This window comes from Sciurus carolinensis, chromosome 2 (genome assembly GCF_902686445.1).
Source record: "Sciurus carolinensis chromosome 2, mSciCar1.2, whole genome shotgun sequence".
Classification (NCBI taxonomy): Eukaryota; Metazoa; Chordata; class Mammalia; order Rodentia; family Sciuridae; genus Sciurus; species Sciurus carolinensis.
Genome location: NC_062214.1, coordinates 126996990 through 127017627, shown reverse-complemented (window position 1 = coordinate 127017627; position 20638 = coordinate 126996990). Strand labels below are relative to the sequence as shown.

The window sequence follows — 20638 nt, the reverse complement described above, 5'->3', positions numbered from 1 at the left end:
ATGCAGCCACTCCTGCTCCTGTTGTTCTTTCTTCTGTGCCCAAGGGCAGAGGCAGGTGAGTGACCATCCCCAACAACTGAAGCCCAACCCCAAGCCCAGCCCTGCTCAGATGCTGCAATCCAACATCCTGGCTCAAGTGCGCCTTTAGTAACTTTCTGAGCAGCAAGTCCAATCTCACCCAAAGACTGGTAGGTCTCATGTGGGATGGAAGCACACGGGAGGAGCAGGTCAGAAGGTTGGTCTCTACAAAAGCCAGTGGGCACCTTCCCCTTCCCCAGCTCTACCCTTTCCATCTAGAAAGCAGGCCCTTTCACAAAGACATATGAAAAATGTTTATAAGCAGGAAAGAAGAAATAACTAATCCCCTAAAAGAAGCTTAAAGAAGGGGGCTGGCTTCTGTAATCAAGGTAAAGCCCACTAATTTTCTAATTCAATGCCTTAAAATCTACCCTCAATCTCCACCTGCTTCTCCAAACTTTGTCATTCTCACATTGCCCAGGAAAGAAGCCTGGGACCCATTTGATTTCAGAGTGACGGGCATCCTAGTCGCCTTAACACTTACGTTTCCCTTGGTTCAGCCTCAGGTTCTCTCAGGTCATTTTTCAGTTATAGGTGGGTGCAGTGGCTTTGTCAGATGCCAACTTCCCTGGTACTCACAATGTCACCAGCACCACCCCTCCAACCCTCACCCTGAGGCTAATCAGGAGCCATTCCTTCACAAAGCCAAGACCTTTACTAGGTACCTACTTGGTGTCTGGCTCCAGCAGATAAAGATGAAACACGACTCAGTATCCTGATTTTATATTCTGAAACCAGTAGGAGCTCAGTGCGATCTAGGTGGGGGGAAAGGCTAAGAAACTTCAGAGAAAGGATTGTCCAGGATCTGTAGGGACTCTGCTGCTTGTTCCAAACTCAAATTCTGTCTGTCATCATTGAAGTCTGAAGCAGGATTACAGAGAAGGACTGCCCTGCTCTTCTTCAGAGGGAGCATATCCAGCCTTGTGGTTCACTCTTCAACCAACAATGCTATGTAGTGAATGCTCAGGGTCCCATGTTGGTTGCTGCTGCTACTTAGACCCTGTCACTGAGGGGGATGTAGAACAGCTAGGGAAGCCAGGGCAAGATGGCAGGTGAGAAGGTCAGGGGCAGGGCCAAAACAAAGGAGCACAGAGAGGGTCTTCTAGTGAGGTCAACTTCCTGCTTGATGAAAGTGCTTTTGGACCCAACAGGAGACCCAAGCAGACAGATACTTCTGTGTTAATGCTCCTAAGCGGGGGATCCAACAAAAAAACTAAAACAAATGTGTGAACAGAGGGGACAACAATCAATAATAGAGAGGAGAGAGTGGATAGGGGAGAAGATAAGGAAAGGAGGAAATTTCAGAGACCATAAGAAGAACAAATCAAAGCTTCCCACCAGATACCAGCTCAGGGGTCCCTTCTCTGCAGAGCATTTTGTCTGTCCCTTTTGCAATACAATTGCTGCTTGCTTGCAGTTCAATTCTTGACTGAATGGGAACAAGGAACCCAGCACCCTAGACGGTAACCCCACAGCACTCAGTCCTTTCCTTCTTGTGGTTTATCCCAGTTCCTCTTCTTCAGCCTTTGGCTCCAAGTGCACCAAGGGCAGGACAGAACTTTTCTTTCAGGGAAAATCATCGGTGGTCGGGTAGCTGAGCCTCATTCTCATCCCTACATGGCATATCTTCAGTTCCAGACTACAATGGGCATAAGACACTGTGGGGGTTTCCTCGTGCGTGAGGACTTTGTCCTGACAGCAGCCCACTGCTGGGGAAGGTGAGTTCACACCTGTGTCCATTCCTTCTAGAGAAACCCTACAGGAAATCCTCTCCCTAAGGGCTAAAAACAAAAGAGCTCCTTGGAGAGCAGGTAAGCTTTGAGGAGAGAAGAGCAGGTCAGTGCAGGTGACTTGTCATATGGAAGGAGGCAGTTTGCAAATGGGAGAAATTCAGAGTCTCACCTGGAGACAGTTGAGCTCTGTGCATGGATGAGCACACTATCTGCTCTAGGAACTGCACCCAGTCCTGGCTGCCAGGAAGCAAATGAGAGATGTTCAGCCCAGAGCCTTCTTCCCATACTTCCTCCCAACTCCCCCCTGCCCTGCTCTGGGCTAATCATTTTCCTTCAGGGAATCTGAGCTGTATCCCCTGTGACTCTACCTCCCTGTCTGCTCTTGGTACAGATCCATCAATGTCACCCTGGGGGCCCACAACATCAAGGAGAAAGAGAGGACCCAGCAGATCATTTCTGTAAGAAAAGCCATCCCCCACCCATATTTTAACAGCAAGTTATCCAATGACATCATGTTATTGCAGGTAAGGCATGTCATTTCACAGATCGTGCTCACTTTAATCTTGGGGGGCTGCATCCTCATGGCCTTGTTTCCATCCCTCCTTCCCAGAATGACCACTTCACTTGTCCCAGGGTCATGAAGAAGGCAACCCCATGACTGTCTGGACTGTGGGCTGTTGGTTGATCCCAATTCCTTTTATCTGTCTTTAGTTGAAAAAGAAGGCCAAGCTGACTGATGAGGTAAACCTCATCAAGTTACCCTCAGGAGATTCCCAGCTTACACCAGGGATGGTGTGCACTGTGGCCGGCTGGGGACTCCTTGACTTAAACCAACACACAACGAAACTGCATGAGGTACAGCTTGAAATCCAAAAAGACAAGGAATGTATCAACCATTTCGGAAAGTCATTCAACTCCACCATCCAGATTTGTGTGGGGAACCCAAAAGAGAAGAATAATTCATTTCTGGTGAGCTCACCCTCCCTGACCATCCCTGCTTTGGGCACAGCAGAACTTTGAGGAAATCCATGGCAAAGGAAACTAGTCACACCCTTCAGCCTTTCACCAATTCAGTCTCTGGTCCTGGGGTTGGGGGCATGCACTGGAGACTGACTGCCCATTGGTCACTTCATGGACAGAGTCTTACTGGGGAAGGAGAGGCCTCACTCAACTAGAGGGAGTAGGCAGGGTCAGGCTGGAGTCCCCGGACTGAAGGAGGCAACAAGGCCTGCCCTGACCCTGATTTCACAAACATGGCCCTCTAATAGTGCCCACTAATCCCTGGGAGGGGACTGTGCAGGACTTGGAGCAGGCCAGTTCAGGGCTTTCTCTCTCTGCCCACAGGAAGACTCTGGAGGTCCCTTTGTGTGTAACAACGTAGCCCAGGGCATTGTGTCCTTTGGAAGTGAGTCTGGGACACCTCCAAGTGTCTACACCAGGATCTCAGTCTTTCGGTTCTGGATTAAAAAAATAATGAGATCCGTCAAACTGCAAGGACAAGACTGAGATGCCTCCAGGATTGATCTTCATCTTCTCTGCAGCATAGACCCAAAGTACACTGGGTGGAGGAGTAGAGGGGAAAGTGCCGGGTACTTAATAAACCTTCATCTCTAGAACAGAAGTGATGGATTCCTCTTTTATTCATCAACATAATACTCTGTAAGTTTCTGACTGTATGTCCAGCAGGATTTGTTCACATTTCTGATTTGTTACATGCTCCCCCCTCAGACACACTCCACCTTCCACCTCTAGAATACAAAATCATGCTGGGTTGATACTGGCTCCAAATATACTGTCCCAATGCCAACTCCCTGCAGAAGGCTGAGTTTAAGCTTCCCAGGAAAAGAAGGACCCTCTCTAGACAAACCTCCTTCCTATAGTGCCATCTTACCTTATTTTATCCCTACCCCATGCTACTTCAGTGCCAATATGACAACACAAAAGAACACAAATTTGAAGAGGAGATCACCTAGGAAGTCTTGGGGTAGGAGGCCATTTTCCCATTCTACTAGAAATGGGTAGAATCTTTTGGAAAGAATGGTTCATGCAGGGCTCCCTCTCCAAATCAGCACAACTGGCAGCTTGGAAGCAAGGACTGTCAATGCCACCAGATGCAGCTTAAGTGTCTGTCACAGGCCTGTCTTGGGGCCAGAACCCAGTGCAGTGTCTGGTCTCCTGGCAATCCATCCTCCCACAACCCCAGATGACCTTCCATCTTAGTCTGAGTCAGCTTCTCTCCACCTCCCACTGTCCAGGATCCCTAAAATCCTGTGAGAACCTGAGCGACCTTTCTCTCCTGTACTCACCAAAATTCTCATGCTCTGTGAATCTTGAGCATTAGCCTACCTTTTGCCCTATTCATAAAGGACAAGGAAGCAGGGAATGTCCTCAGAACTCTAGACTAGAGCTTTCACCTAGATCAAGGCCAGGTCAGTCCTCCTCAGGCCTGGGAGTCTTGCTCCTGAACTCAGGTCACTCAGCAGCCTGATCTCTTTCAGGCTCTTCCTTTTGGGCACCCCAATAGCCTGGCCTCTAGGATAGAACTCCCTAATTGGTACCCTGGGCTATAATGACCATTTATGTGAGACAATCTGCCTCTGTAGCAGGACAGAAGCAACATTCTGCCATCAACCAATACATCAGTACTGTGTGCCAGGCAATTGGGTCCCAGCAAAGCAACTGTCATCATGGAATCTATGTGGTTTATCTGATTTGCATGTCACTTTGCTTGGGTGACTTTCCTGGCCTGGATCTGGGTTTAAAATCCACAAGAATCACAATCATCTTCTTGTGAAGATAATAAAACTCATTTGAATTGTCCTGATGTTACATGCTACAGTTTTTGAAAGCATCATTACAGCAGACCTAAGAAGTGCTGATTAAGGGGTCTAGAGAAATAGAGGCTTTCTAGTCCTATCAGTGCTTAAGAGCACTCCCTCCCAGGAGGCAAGAGGAAAGTGGTGAGGAAGACCAGAGTGTGAGCAGACCTGTCCTGATTTTGTGGCATGAAAATGAACCTTGGTACACAAACTCAGATATGAATAATATCCCACATTTTCCTAAAATCTGGGGTCTGACTTTAAGCCTGGGCCAGTGAGAAATGTAATCTTAGTTATTACTGAGTTCCAGGCACACCCACAATTGAACCAAAATGGCAGGCTTACATGTACTTGGAAAATGGAAGCTTCTCTAATCTTCAAGGCATCACTCTTAAAGTCAGACTAGATTGCTGCGTGCTGAGCCAGGCTGACAACAACACAACAACCCAGTCCCTCAGAGATCTTAGCCAGGCTGGGCACTGCAGCAGAGAGAAGCATAGGCTTCCCCATCACACTCTTTTACCTTGGGAAAAGCATCTCTCTGCAGTCATGGTATCCTCAAAGGATTGTACCTTCATCTCTTGGCCCATCAAGTCGCTCTATGGCTTAAACTCTTTTACAGCACACAGCTTCTTTTTCTGACACTAAAAACAAACTGATGCAGCAGACACACAAGAAGAACTTGTTTTTCTGCATGTGACAGAGCAAAGTGAAAAGGAAAAACCAGGTATTTCAAAAGATTACAAACAGGGCATACATGTTCAGATTAGGTGATGCATTTATTTATAGGAATATATTTTGTGGTTAGAGTGTATTAAAATAATTAGGAGGCCCAGAGTCTCCTTTAATGGGAAAAAAAAAAAGCCTAAAAATGAAATGTCTGACCCAGGTAAGGTGCCCCGGACTGTAGGCAACACTGGCTAAATTACTCAACATGTTCTCTAGTTTACAGGCAAGGTTGGTTTCCTAAATCTCCATTCCTTAAATGACTTCCTTCCAAGAGCACAGTCTAGAAAGAAGGAAATAAAAAAATAACTGTACAGTGAAAATCTGATAAATACGACCTCAACCATGTGACTGAGGTCATGGTCAACATTCATAAATCATGCGGATAGTACGCAACCTTGATATGGGGAAATGAAGATGGCAAACCCCATAACTCCACTCCAATAATGAGAGAAACATGAGACAGATCCCAACACAGGGACATACTGCAAAATTCCTGACCAGCATCCCTCAAAACTCTCAATTTCATTAAAAGCAAGGAGTTTGAAAACTATCTGAGCCAAAAGGAGTCTAATTGAAATGTGGTATCCTGGAAGGATTCCTGGAACAGAGAAGGTAAAAACTGAAGAAATCTGAATAAACTAGGGGCCTTATTAACAATAATTGATCAATAGCAATTCATTATTGTAACAAATACCATACTAATATAAAATGTTAATAACCACAAAATTAGATGTGGAGTTTATGAGAGCTTTGCATTATCTTCACAGTGGTTCTGTAAATCTAAACTGCACTAAACAACAGTTTATTAAGAAGTAAAAAATAATACAGAGAGGGGAATGGTCTCCCCTTAGAGAAGAATGTTCTCCATATATTATAAGTTAAAACTTAGAAAACTTTCTACATAGCAGAAAAATACACCAAATTTTGTATGACAGTTGTCACTAGTGACTTCAATTTTTGGTTTCTTCATTTTAAAATACAGAAATAAATAGCTCATGCTGGTTACTAATATGTTTTAATACTATCATGAATTGCTTATTATGTTTTATATTGTGACTAAATATAGCATACCAAAGAGTATATTCAATATTGCCACAACTATTCAAGGTATATGTTATAGAGAGAAAAATACACAGGTATGTATGTGTTTAATCCAAAGGGAACTCGTTATCACGAAGATCTGCCTCAAATGTATCTTATAGACAGTTGGATGATATTTTCTGCCATTTTTCATTATGAAGGGAAACTTATTCTCAAAACTTCAATATGAGAAAAGACTAAAGAGAAATAAGAAGTGGTTTACTGAATGTTCGATCCTGATCAGTGTGCTTAGAAAATGGGAAAATATCCAGGTATAAAAGTAATACATATTCATCATAAAAAAACTAGTTAAATATGGAACATGCGAATGAGAAGAACAAAATTTGGGGACTTCCACCATCCAGAGCATCATCATTAGTGCTTAAGTCTGTCTCCTTCCAAAGGTGTTGATCAGGTATCTTGCCTTTGGTGTAATTGGACTGTTTATAGGTTTTTCAGGGACTTTTCCTTCTATCCAATCAGGTCACTTGATTTCAATAGCATCGATATTCATTTTAATCCTCATGAATATCAAATCCAGGATTTTTGTTTAAAACTGAGTTATTTATGTTCAAAGAGGAAATTATAAATATTTAGAAAATATGAGGCTGTGGTGGTGGTGAGACGGGAATAATATTTGGGTTTTTTGGATGTGTCCAACTCCACATATTCCTAGGGCAAGTCCAGGCCTCTCTCTTCTTACCAAGCACACTTCACCAGAGGCCTGACCATCTTTTCCTCTGAGCACAAATTTTCAATCTGTGCTAGCCAATTATCAGCGTTTCAAGGGCAGGATCCATGTCTTTCTTATCCATGTATCTAGCCTGCTAAACAATTATTCATTAGCTTATTAAAATGGAAAAAGACCCAAGAGCTGAGAAAAGAGGACGTTCTTGGTTCCGTTCAGTCAGAGGAGGGTCTCATCCCTTCCAGTAGCTGCAGCCACAACCCTCATCACCCTCCACCTCCTTGTTCTTCATTCTTCCTTTCGCCTTGTGACTCAGCAGCAGAGCTGTCAATGTGGTGACAGTGTCATTTTCACCTAAACCAAACCAGAGAACCTTCACAAACCAGCTTGCACCATGACACCCCTCAAAACCAAAGAGACACAGATCTAAGACATCTGTGAGATCACCGAGTCTACACCTCCTTCATCCCCTCCAGGGGATTTGTCTACTCTGATCTGAACAGTTCTGACATGGGCAGCCTTCTGGAAAGATGCTGCCACTCCTGCTCCTGTTAACCTTTCTTCTGGCCTCTGGAGCTGAGTAGGGAGTCACCATCCCTGTTCCAGAAACCCAAGCCCATCTCACAAAATCCCCTGTACTCCTGACTCTTCTACCAAGCATGGGTCAGGAATTTTCCTCTACCTGAACCCAGGGACTTCCTGAAGCCCAGTTTCCATCCCAAACCCAGAATAATAAGTCTGAGACTGGTTAGAGACTCATCAAGGATGGCAGAAGGGAGGGTATTCTCTAGAATGTTTAATAGGTGTTAGCCTCTCCCTAGACTTTTTCCTCCATCACCCAGAGAATGGGTTGTCCTTAGAGAGACATTTGACAGATGATGTAAAAATAAAAAAGATAAGTCATTCAAATCCCTCATTCCAACCCAGGAAAGGGCACCACCAGGCTGCAGTTGGGGGAGAGGTCACTGGACATAACTTAAGAGCCAGTTGCATTATTTAGTGCTCTCACTCACTCCTGAAAAGCCAGGGTGCAACTGGTCTCAGAGGTAACAACATGACTACATCCAACTCTTCCATAAACTCGGCTCCCTGCTAGGCCTTTGCAATTCAGTTTTAGTTGACTTCTCCACTTCTTCCTTCTGCCTTCCCAGGCCTTTAGTTCCTCCCTTTGTCTTGAGCAGTACTCTCCTCCAACATCCCACTAGTCCTGGATCCCATAAGCACTGGACAATCTTCAATCCCACCATACCCCAGTCAAAGGCTAACCAAAGGTCATTCATTCATGCAGCCAAAAATATTTACAGAGAACCCAATATGTGTTAGACCCTAGAACATGAATATTTTAGAAAATCTATGTGTAGATTAGAAGATGGCATCAATCAGGATATTAGCAGAGGCTCAGGGAACTCCAGGAGACTCACTAAGAAAGAAGGAATCAAGACACACTGTCCAGTATCCCCTGGGGTTCTACCATCATGAAGATAGAACCTATCTCCATATATGTGTCAAAAGCAGGGCAGAGGACAAACAGTGTCTCCCTGTCTCAGATCAAGGTCCTGAGGCTTAAGAAAACGTTCAGAAAAATGTCATTTTGCCTATGAAGAGTGCTGCCTACAAAGCCCAGCAGGGCCCAGCCCTGCTGTCTACAAACACTGTAAATTCTACCCTCAATCACCAACCTCTCAGTCTTTCCTCCTGACCACAGCTGATCCCACTCACCCATTTTTTTTCTTTCAGAAGAGATCATTAGGGGCCATGAAGCCAAGCCCTACCCCTACCCCTACCGGGCCTTTGTCTAGTTTCTGGATAAGGGAGCTAAGAAGAGGCACGGTGGTATCCTGGTACAAGAGGACTTTGTGCTGATGGCTGCTCACTGCCAAGGAAGGTGAGGAGCAGCAACAAGCCCACACATCCTGGGACACCCACAGGGACCCCTGCTCTCTCCTGATGGCAAGGACTACAGATGGCAAGGACTCCCAGGGTTCTGGTAACACAAGTCTCTGAGAGCTCATCAAAAGCAGGACTGGGGAAATGAAATGAAAGGCTGAGAAACAGAACAGAGAAGCTCTGGGGTCAGATGGTGAGAGGTCAAAGCAAGTGGCACAGTTGAGAAGACAGTGACTACATTGGACAATTAAAGCAGAGGTGGAGGTTGAAAGCATGCATTAGGACCCCAGTACAAACTTGAACGACTTCATAATTCTGAATAAAAGCAAGGGGCCCCTGGAAGTCCTATTTTAGTGTCCTTGAGAGCAGAGGGTACAGCCCCTCAGCTGGGGCCTCCTGTCCTGTTTCCCCTCACTGCAGCCCCAACCTGCCCCTACTCTCTCCTGCTCTTTACAACTCCTAGCTGTATGCTCTGTGATTGACACACCCCATCCCCACTCTGCTCTCTGCAGAGCACAATAAATGTCACCCTGGGGGCTCACAACATCACAAAGCAGGAGAAGACCCAGCAGGTCATCCCCATGAGAAGAGCCACCCCTCACCCAGACTACAATCCTAAATGCTTCTTCAATGACATCATGTTACTGCAGGTAAGGCCCTGTTCCCTGCTGCTCCTGCCCTCCCTGGCTCAGATGTTACACCTCCCACTATGACACTGCTCCTTTGCCTCCCTTCCATCCTGGACATCATGGCGTCCAGGCCCAGAGACCATTGCCTGAACTGGACTCTGTTACTTCTGCCCCACAGTTGAAGAGAAAGGCCAAGCAGAATCTAACTGTGTAGCCCCTCAGGCTACCCAGGGGCAAGGCCAGGATGAAGCCAGGGAATCTATGCCTTATGACCAGCCATGGGATGATGACCCAAGTGAGCACTTTAGCGACTACACTTCAGGAGGTGGAGCTGACCACACAGGAGGACCTGGAGTGCAAATCACTCTCTGCCATTACAATGCCATCGATATTTGTCGGGGAGACCCCCAAGAAAACAAAGACCCGCTTCAAGGTGAGTTTCCAGCATTACACAGACAGAACTCAGGGAAAGAGGAATTTGGAGTAGGTATGAGGTATGAGAATGCCCAAATCCTCACGCCTCCAGCCAGAGTTTGGGCCACCTGCGTTCCCCAGGAATCCAGTCATCAGTCCACTGCCTGGGTGGATCAGGAGAAGAAGGTGGTGGAAGGTCAGTCGTCCCAAAACGATCCTACAGAAAGGTGTGGCCTGAGTAGAGCTGGAGAGAAAAATCAGGGTCAGACCTGGGATTGAGAGAGACAACAAGGCTGACTCTGGCCCCCATTCCACACACACAGCTCCCTAACAGAGACCACCCACCCCTGTGGATGCCAGGGGGCAAGGCCAGGAGGAGACCAGTTTAGTATTCCTCTCTCTGCCTACATGGGGATTTTGGGGGTCCCCTCACGTGTAACAGCATGGTCCAGGGCATTTCATCCTATGGACAGAAAACAAGACCCCTCCAGAAGTCTTCACCAAGGTCTCCCACTTCCTGCCCTGGATAAAGAAAACCATACAGGGCCTCCAACAACAGGCATATGACTGACCTTCCTCTGTGCCTGACTATCTTTTCTGGGGAAGAACAAGAATCCAATGCAGGCAAGCAGGATTGCAATAAATGGAAATCTAGAGTGAATATGCCTGAACTCATTTATCCACTGAACCTCTGTCAGTCTGCAACAGCATTGCTCCAGGCAACCCTCTGCCATAGGTTCTGGTTTTCCCTTCCTCTGTTCTCCCCCAGCTCTCCCTCCTCCCTGAACTTACTGCTATACAGTTTCTCAAAAATTTTTCCACCACACACTTTTCTTTTATGCTCAGCTCTACAAGGTTGGCTTCCCCACTGCACAGTTGGGCATCTGCAGCATATGTCTTCATATGCTCTATCACACACCTTTCATACTTTGCCCTCAAAAAACGATTCTTTCTAGGCCTTCTTATTATCTCTAAGTCAACCACCTTCATCAAGCTCCCAACAGTTTGGCAGAGAACAGAAGCAGGGCAATGGAAAGGGGATAATTCCAGGGACCCAGGAGATCAGGGACCATGCCATAGACACCTAGTTTCCTGTTTCCCAGGCCTTTCTCTCCAGTGCAACAGACTCCTCCCACCATCAGGGTTGTCTGCAGCTTAGAAAGCTGAAATGTCCCTCCGATGCCCCTCAGGCTCACTCAGGCCCCATTTTCCTGCCCTTCCCTGGCCCCAGGACAGAGCTCAGTCAACCTTCCTTCTCTCCAACTGGCCTTTCCACACCAGCCCCTGTTTTCCTTCCAGGTGCTTCTGGTCACCAGCTCCTTTTCCTTCCAGCCCACCCTGATTTGAGTCAGCCTTCCTCTCATCTCCCTGAGTTCCCAACTCTGTGGATTCTCCTCTATTGATTGTTCCTGCCAGATTTGGGCGGCCAACACACCCAAGGCTCCCACCTCCCACCTGGGCAGGGCTGGTCCAGCAACTTTCAGAGGCCCAGGGATCACTTCCTGTGGAGTTATTCAGCAATCTCAGCCCCTTTGAGCCTGGTCCAGCCTGAGAACCCAGATTCCCCCTGCTGGCACCCTGGGGTTATGGCAGCCTGTGAGCCAGAGGGCCCCAGGACTGCTAGGCTGGAAATTATCACTTTGCCCTCCATCAGTGAGCACAGATTGATCTCTTTTGTCTTTACAATAGGCACACAATAGTCTCTGTCTTCACCTGTGGAAGCTTAGACTAATGAAAATTTTTCTCTAAATTTTCCTTCCACCAGACAGATCACATTGGCACAAGTGGATCTGTATTTGGAATCCACAAGAAATCTCGTTTCAAAAATAATTAAATTATCTGTGTTGTTCATGACAGTGAACCTCAATCCACAACCGCCCCACACCACCAAAAATGCTACAATTCAAGTATGAGACAGTTCACTGTGATCAAGATGACCTTATTCAGAATCCTGCATCAGAAAACTCCACTAGCCAGACGTGGGGAGCACACCTGTAATACCAGCAACTCAGGAGGCTGAGGCAGGAGCATCTCAAGTTCCAGGCCAACCTCAGCAACTTAGTGGAGGCCCTAAGCAACTTAGTGAGACCCTGTCTCAAAATACAAAAGGGCTGGAGATGTTGCTCAGTGGTTAAGAACCCCTGAGTTCAATGCCTGGTACAAAAAAAAAAAAAAGTCACTGGTAAGTTACATGTAGACAATGAATCAAGTGAGAACAACATCAAAAAGTAAGACTGGGTTGGGGAGATAGCTCAGTCGGTAGAGTGCTCACCTCACAGCACAAGGCCCTGGGTTCAATGCCCCGCACTGCAAAAAAAAAAAAAGTAAGGCAACTTCATGAAAAAAATAACAAACCAAATGCATGGATATGGAAAAATAGGTTTGGCACACTGAAAAATAGAGGGGGAAAAAATAGGCTTAGATTTCACATGTGGCAGTCCATGGCCAAGTCTACCCGTAAGGATCACAACACTGGTAGCAGCACAGGTGAGCGAGGAGCTAAATGCACACACAGAAATGAGCAAGGGAATATTAGAGGGTGCAGGAACTGGAGGCAATTCCTCACCAAAACTGCAGAGACCACAGAAAGTCAGCACAGAGTCCCAGGGTATAAACCTGAGCCAGCAGCAGAGTGTCCAAGGTTTCTACCACCAGAGCTAACGGATGATGATGGCTTTGTAGGACAGTCCCTATCGTCAGTTTCCTCTCTATACCAGACAAAAACGCTGAGCGTGAGATGCATTGCGAAGAGAAAAATACTTACAATAATCATAGCACCAAGCAGACTGGGCTGCTTTTGATGGTACATGTTTCTATAAAATTATCTTTATATAAGTTTATGTTTATTTCTCTCTCTTGACCTAATAACTTTCATTTCTAGGACTTTATCTTATGTAAGATCTGAATTGTATGTGCACATGCAAGTGTGGGTGTGTAGGGAGGTTATTCATAAAGTTGTTCATTGCAGTATTAAATTCCAAATTGGAATAAGTACTAATGTCCAAGTAGGAAAATGGTAGATCAAGGCACATTCATCTTATGCCTTTATACATCTACATTATCAACTGTTATAGAAAACTAGGTTGAAAACATTTATAGGCAAGTTACTTTTTTAAATACTAATAAACATTTGGAAAAAAGTAAAAAGTTCACTAACTAATATAAGCTAAAATATTCATAATTCATGCTTATCTTATTTGGAAGAATTTTCAAAAATAAAAAACAATCAGATTCAGTGTGGACATTTGGAAAATGGCATTTTCTCACCTTGTACACAAATATCCTTAAAGAATCTGTGCACCTGTAAACCCAACTACTCCAGAAGCTGAGGTAGGAGGATGGCATGAGCCTGGGAGTTCAAGACCAGCCTAAACAACAAAGTGAGACAGTGTCTCAAAAACAAGAAAACAAAAAGGGGGCTGGAGTAGAGGTCAGTGATTGATCACCTGCCTAACAACAAAGACCCTTCTTTTTTTTTCAGTGCTGGGGATGGAACCCAGGGCCTTGTGCGCTCGAGGCAAGCACTCTACCAACTGAGCTATATCCCCAGTCACAACAAAGACCCTTTAAGAAAAAAAAAAAAAAAAATCAAAGGCAACTTTGACCTAGGCATCAGCCACACCAAGAAAATTGAACAAGATTATTCCTTAGAGTTTTGTTACAAAAATAAAATCTTAGGAGCAATGGCAATGTCCAGCACTATTTGAGGAACAGGTTTTTTTTTTTTAATTGCATATTATTAAACACTGTGAAATCCTTATACATATGTTACAGAAATACATTTTGTCACATGGAAGAAAGTTCACCAGGTATATTTAAGACAGAAGGGGATTGTAGGTCAGTATACACTACAATAAAACTTTTGCTGGTCTTGCTAGTGCAGTGCAGGGATGGAAAGTATTAATGACTTCCAGTGGGGTTCCTGTAAGCGCTACCAGCTCAGCAAATGAAGCCCCCGAAATTCCGGACAACATAGGAGACTGGCTCTGGGAGTCCACCGCTTTGCCACCAATAGGAATGATTTCCAGAGGAACTTGATCCTGAATTTGGGACTGTTTGCAGCGGGAGTTTGGCTAGCCCAGAACTTGAGTGACAAATTTGTTACTGGCACAAGGTATTCCCTGATGGCAGCTGAAGTTGGATTCAGAGGGCACCTTCACCTTCCCCAGCTAAATTCCATTCTCTGGTCAACATTCATTCTCTGCCTAAGTGTTGCCTCTGTTCTGTAAAGTTCTGTACATAGTTCCTAAGTTTCTGCTTAGGTGATCTTTGTTCTTGTTCCAAGGAATAATAATGGTGTTATAACAAATATTTGAAATAAAGATCACACACTCACACACACACACATAAAACTTTTGCTTATACATATATTTTCCTATTAGTTTTCTTTCTTCCTACATTTTTTCTAATTCTTTACAAATTTTGTGCATTATTTAAATAACTCAAAAGCCTCTTTACTAAATACACCTGGGCTTCTAAAATAATATTCACTAGCAGACTTTTAATAAAATGAGGAAAAATGTTTATGTTAAAATACAGGATTCAAAACTAAACATGTTGTGATCACCCTTATGTAAAAATACACAAAGAAAAAAATCTAGATGAAAAACATATCTAATAACGATGGTCAGTTAGGTAGTAGGATTGAGATTGATGTATTTCTTCTTTCATGTTTTAATTTATTCAGTATTTTAAATGCTACAATTATTAAAATAACTTAATTTTTTTTAAAAAACACTTCATGTCAGAAAAAGGTAGCCTTAAGTATGCTGGAACACAGGAAGACAATCATAACAGATAAACTTGAGAATTTCAGTAAATAACACAATAATTTATTTCTTGCTCACACACAGTCCTAAATGAGCATTTCCTGATGAGTAGCTGTCCCCTTTTACTCTCAAGTGTCCCAGTTTGAGCAATAAATTACACAGTCAGCCCATGATTAAAGAATCCAAGCTCAGTCCCCCAAAGATGGCTTCCCAGTTCTTCAAATTTATCTGCAACAAATCTGGAGAGGGAAGTGCCTAGATGACCAGGCACAGGAGGATGGGGTGGTCCAGGTCTGGAAAGAGTCCAAGGTATTTCCACCCACATTACATTTGCTACAACAGTCACACAGCAACACCTAACTTCAAGTGAGGCCTGACGATGGAGTTCACCAGTGTCCTTTAGAAAGAAAAAGAAATTGTCTTGCTAAACTGCCAGCTTGTCTCAACCACAGGGCTTAATAATGTTTTCCGTTTATTAGGATCATGGACTAGGGCCATTTTTTTCTTCATATTATCTTTGTAGATAATACAAAGATGAAACTAAGAGTTGCACAAAATCGTCTTCTGGTTGATACCCTGTTTTCCCTGCAGAATTAGTATTGAACTGTCATGGTTCTACCTTCTACTTTTCCCACTACTACTATCAGAAGGGGCAAATTTCCCCATACCTCTGAATAGTCTTCTAAAGCACAATGCTTTGAATGGCTAAATAGCATGTTATCCCATGAATATATTACACTGCATATCGCTCTTCTCCTATTGTTAAATATTTGGACTGTCCAAGCATCTCTGCAAGAGTCTCTGGGGGAAATGTCCACCTCCACCTCTTTCTCATGTGGTACCCAGGTGCCAGGGTCAGCTACCCAGACTTAGAAGTAAGTTTTTCTGCCAGAAACCCCTGAGAACCTTGAATCTTTTTGAAAATCAGTCTCTGCCATCTCCAGGGTTTCCTGAATAATTTTTTCCTTGGAACTACTCTGACTGAAGAGTTCTATGCAGGCTCCAGTGAATTTGGTATTGCAAATCATTACTTCAGGACTCCCCAAACACAAGATTCAGCCTTGCCTTGGTCAGCTGCTCTTCCTCACAAGGACAACACAGGCCAGGTCTTTGCAAGTAAGCATCTGACTTCCAGCAGTCACTTATGGTGGAAAGACAATGGCTCTGGCGTAGACTTCTCCCAACACTGGCACTTCATGAAGCAACCCCAAGCTCATCTGTAGACACTTCCCAAGGTGCTTCCAAAATGTCCTTCGAAGAGTGACTTTGAGGTTGCCATGAGGATCTGGAGTGCCACAGTAGAACTCAAGTCTCCTTACAAAACCAAGAGGAACTAGAATGATTACTGACTAGAGGAGGATCAGAGGGAGAGAGGGGAATTCCATCCAGCAACAGTTGGTAACTGCCTGCCCAGAGGATCCTCATTGTTGGTGGCTTATGGGGCCCAGGGAGGAGGTGGGAAACACCTGACCTTAATGTCCCAACATCCCAGAGGAGAAAAAACTTAACTGACGGAAATGTAATAAAACAGCCAAAATTAGATGTAACCAGCTATGTATATTGTGAAACATATCAGTCTTGCTTATTCAAAAATCACATTTTTTTATTAAAACAATAAATAAAAGGTTTAAAAAGCATGTGTCTCTATACCTCACCCAGACGACACTCTCTTCATTACTGTGGGTTTATTTGCTAAAGCAAGACTTCCTGTCTTATTCTCATTCTTTAAAAGTCCTGCAATGGCTTGCTACTTGTTTTTTGTCTTGTTTTTTTTTTTTTCCAAATATATTTAGAATTAGTTACACTCTACAATTCAGAGATGAATCTATCTCATATATTCCCTTCTCCATCCATATGTTCTCTCCAACCCATACCCTGTGATAGACTTTTTTTAAAAATGCATACACATGAAAAGTCCACAAAACACAATTGTATGAAGAATAATTATAATACAGGCCCTATGTTTCGTGTCAAGAAGTAGAGCAAGATCAACACTCCAGAAATCTCTCATACTTCTCCTCCTGGTCAAAAGACTCTCTGCCCTCCAATCCCAGAGTTAACTACCATTCTGACTAGTAGTAACCACTTTCTTCATTTTTATATACATTTCTCATGTATATTCTTATGCATTTATTATAATTTCTCATTTATGCATTTCTATCCAATTTAGTTTCACTCTGCCTTGTTTTGAACTTTATATAAATAAAATCATGCTGAATGTAGTCTTCTTGAGTTCTTTCTACATATGTTGGCATGATCTCTTTATGTAACTGCATGAGGCAATCGTTCATTTATTTTCATAGCTATACAATATTCCATTGTGTGATTTTGCCATAACTTGATTATTCAAATTATGATTATGCTGCTGTGGACCTTGCGAACATTCCTAATGAGGGGCTATCATGAATAATGCTGCTAAAACCTTCTTGGACATGTATCTGGTGGAATGTTTGTATGTTTCTCTAGGGTATGTGCCCAGTAATAATTGGAAGAACTGGTATTTCATTGTGCTTTAAATTGGTGCTTCTCAGTATTACTCAGCCATAAAGAAGAATGAAATTATGGCATTTGTCAGTAAATGGATGGAATTATCATTCTAAGTGAAATAAGACAATCCCCCCAAAAAAAACAAAGGCTATTCTTTCTCACATGCAGATGCAGACTCACAATAGGCAGAAGGGCAGGGGAGATTCACCAGATTGGACAGGGTGGAGTCAGGGAAAAGGAGGGGGATGGGAATGGGAAAGACAGTAGAAAGAATCGAACATTATTTTCCTATGTTCATATATGGATACATAACCAGTGTAACTCCACACCATGTATAATCACAAAAATGGGAAATTACACTCCATGTATGCATGATATGTCAAAATATGTCATGTATAACTAAAAAGAACAAATAAAAACAAATTAAAAATAAATAAATTGGTGCTTCTCTGGTGCCTGGTGAGAGTAACACCTTTCCATAGGAGTTATTGGTTATTTGTATTTTCTGTTTTCAGATAAGGGTATTAAAGTCTTTTGCCCATTATATTGTTGAATTAGTTATTTTTTTCATACTGTTTTTAGAAATTCTCTGTATAATTTGAATACTTGTTGGCTATGTATGTTCAAAGGATCTTTAGACCCATTCTATGAATTGTCTTTTTTTTATCAATTTTAATGTATCAAATTTATTAACTGTATTCTTTATGATTAATACTTTTTAGATAATATCTAAAATCTTTAGCTATCATGAAAATACTGTTACTTTACATTTTTAAATTTTTATTCACACTTGGATCCATAACTTACCTAGGATGGACTTTTTGATATGGTGTAAGAAAAGATCAAGTCCCTCTCAAAAATATGTCTCTGTAGGATACCACAAAGACTTCCATTTTCTGAATACCATTTATTGGGGAGAAATAAGAAAATATATTTTTTTATTTGTGATGGAGGATGCAACCTCTATCACAAATTAAGTATCCATATGTGTATGTTTGTCAGTGTCCATGTATGTGGGATCTTTATTTCTGGTCCACTAATCTATGTCTCTGTACCTCACCAATATGGCACTATCTTCATTACTGTGAGTTTATTTGTTAAAGCAAATTAATCTCATTTTAAAGTTTCCTGGCTACTGTTGTCCATTTGTTTTTTCCAAATATATTTAGAATTGGTTAATTCAGGTGCAATGAATTTATGGGTCAATTTTGGGAAAACTGACATTTTTATAATATTTAGCCTTCAAGTTCATGAACATGAAATCTCTATGTTTAGGTCTTCTTAAATGTCATTCAATTTTAAAATATTCACTAATGATGTATCACACATATTCTTTTAGATTTATGTTTTATTCTTTGATCATTTCTATGCCATTTAAGTGTTAACTTTAAAAATTTTTATTTTCTAGTACTGTTGCCATACATGTGGAATATAATTAATTTTTAATTTGATCCATATCTACCAATTTCATTAAACACTTATTAATTATGTAATTTTTGCTGTAGATTTTTTTAGATTCTCATTATACACTATCATTTCTTCAATTTTGTTTCCTCTTTCCTTTCCTATACCTTTCATTTCTATGTCCTGACTAACTGCACTCGCTAAAACTGCTAGCGTAATATTGAACGAATAGATTATAATTTGTGCCAGGTATTCTTCTATTGTTTTACTCTGAAAGAAAAAGCTTTCAACACTTCACCATTAATTATACTAATTGCTGTGGGATTCTTGTGGATAACTTTTATCAGATTAAAGACATCCCTTTTGGGACTGGGGTTATGGCTCAGTGGTAGAGTGCTTGCCTAGCACGTGTGAGGCACTGGGTTCAATTCTCAGCACCACACAAAAATAAATAAATAAATATTTTTAAAAGACATTTATTTTAATTCCTAGTTTACTAAAATTGTTTTTTTAATGAATGAGGATGAGTTTTAGCAAATGTTTTTCTAAATTTTTGCTTCAATTAAATAGTAAGGTGTTTCTTTAATCAATGTGGTGTGCTATAGAGGTTGACTTTTAAATAAAAAGCCAGCTACATGGTCCCAGAATAAACCATCTTTTTGCTTGTTGATTGATTTGGATTGCATCAATATTCAAAAATGATATTGGCCCATTGGGTTTGCCATCAAGGTGAAGCTAGCCCCATAAAGGAGATGGATGGCATCCACTATCCAAGAGAAATCATATAGCAATCTTGTGGTATTTTCCAGAGATTTTTACTTTATGTGGTTATCAAAACAAAATTCAAAGTTTAAGGGTGCAGTACATTCCCTCAGAGCACTAGTACCTTCCTATCTGGCCTGAATGTCCTTTAATTTTGGCCTGAAAATCACATTTGCTTTGAAAATTCTTTGAGACTTTTAAAGTTTTTAGGCATTTTAAACAGTTTTGTTTCTGGTTGCTTTTAATGGAATGGTTGACATTAAATCCTAGGTGACTGTTTAGAAAATTTTCTGTGCACATCTTTTTTTTTTCTCTCTTTGTTTATTTACTTATTCTTTTTTCCAATACTGGGGACTGAACACAGGAGTGCTCTACCACTGAGTTATACCCCAATCCTTTTAGTCTCCCTAAGCTGCCCCAACTGGCCTCAAACTTGGGATCCTCCTGCCTCAGCCTTCCAAGAGGGTGGGATTACTGGCATGTGCCACCACACCTGACCAATATGCACATCTTTACTCCTTTTACTTTTTCCCATATTTTTTATTGGTTGTACATAATGAAAGCATTTGTTGTTACATATTCATACATGCACACAATATAGCAATATAATTTGGCCAATATCACTCCCCAGAACTTCCTCCTCCCTTGATCCCTTTCTTTTACTGATGTCCCTTTGACTTTTAGGAGATCCACCCCACTTTTTTTTTCCCTCTTTCCTCTCTAACTTCCACATTTGAGAGGAAACATACAACCCTTGACCTTCTCAGTTCGACTTATTTTGCTTAACATAATGGTCTCTAATTCCATACATTTTCCTGCAAATGATAATTTCATTCTTCCTTATGACTGAGTAAAACTCCATTGTGTATGCTTATCATTTTCTTTATCCATTCATCCATTGATGGACACCTAGGCTGGTTCCATAGTTTGGCTAATGTGAATTGTGCTGCTATAAACATGGGTATGCATATATCACTGCAGTATGATGACTTTAATTCTTTAGAATAAATACCAAGGATCTTTTACTCTTTTTTTTTTCTCTACAGTTTATATTTTATCATTTTTCTTTATTTTAAGTTATTGTTTTTAGAACAAAATAAAAATGTTGAAAAAGTAATTAAATTAAAATTGTCCCAAATCCTAAGGCGCTAATAAAGCT

General features: G+C 42.2%; 1 protein-coding gene, 1 non-coding gene and 1 pseudogene across 2 annotated transcripts; 2 read left to right on the top strand and 1 right to left on the bottom strand.

Moving 5' to 3' along the window:
* On the top strand, positions 1-3340 carry LOC124977087 (granzyme B-like). Its single transcript, XM_047540341.1, has 5 exons — positions 1-55; positions 1649-1796; positions 2203-2335; positions 2523-2780; positions 3156-3340. The coding sequence occupies exons 1-5, from the start codon at positions 1-3 to the stop codon at positions 3315-3317; spliced, it is 756 nt and encodes a 251-aa protein (XP_047396297.1). The 3' UTR covers positions 3318-3340.
* A 2166-nt stretch (positions 3341-5506) lies between these two features.
* On the top strand, positions 5507-10628 carry LOC124976560 (granzyme H-like; annotated as a pseudogene).
* Positions 10629-10892: 264 nt separating this feature from the next.
* LOC124978453 (small nucleolar RNA SNORD55/SNORD39) lies at positions 10893-10965 on the bottom strand. Its single transcript, XR_007107465.1, has one exon. It is a non-coding gene; the product is annotated as a small nucleolar RNA SNORD55/SNORD39 (small nucleolar RNA).
* Positions 10966-20638: the final 9673 nt, after the last annotated feature.

Coding starts and splice junctions, on each gene's coding strand:
- LOC124977087 (XM_047540341.1), top strand. CDS start 1: ATGCAGCCACTCCTGCTCCTGTTGTTCTTTCTTCTGTGCCCAAGGGCA. Junction 1,797..2,202: donor GCAGCCCACTGCTGGGGAAG/GTGAGTTCACAC, acceptor CTCTTGGTACAG/ATCCATCAATGTCACCCTGG. Junction 2,781..3,155: donor AGAAGAATAATTCATTTCTG/GTGAGCTCACCC, acceptor CTCTGCCCACAG/GAAGACTCTGGAGGTCCCTT.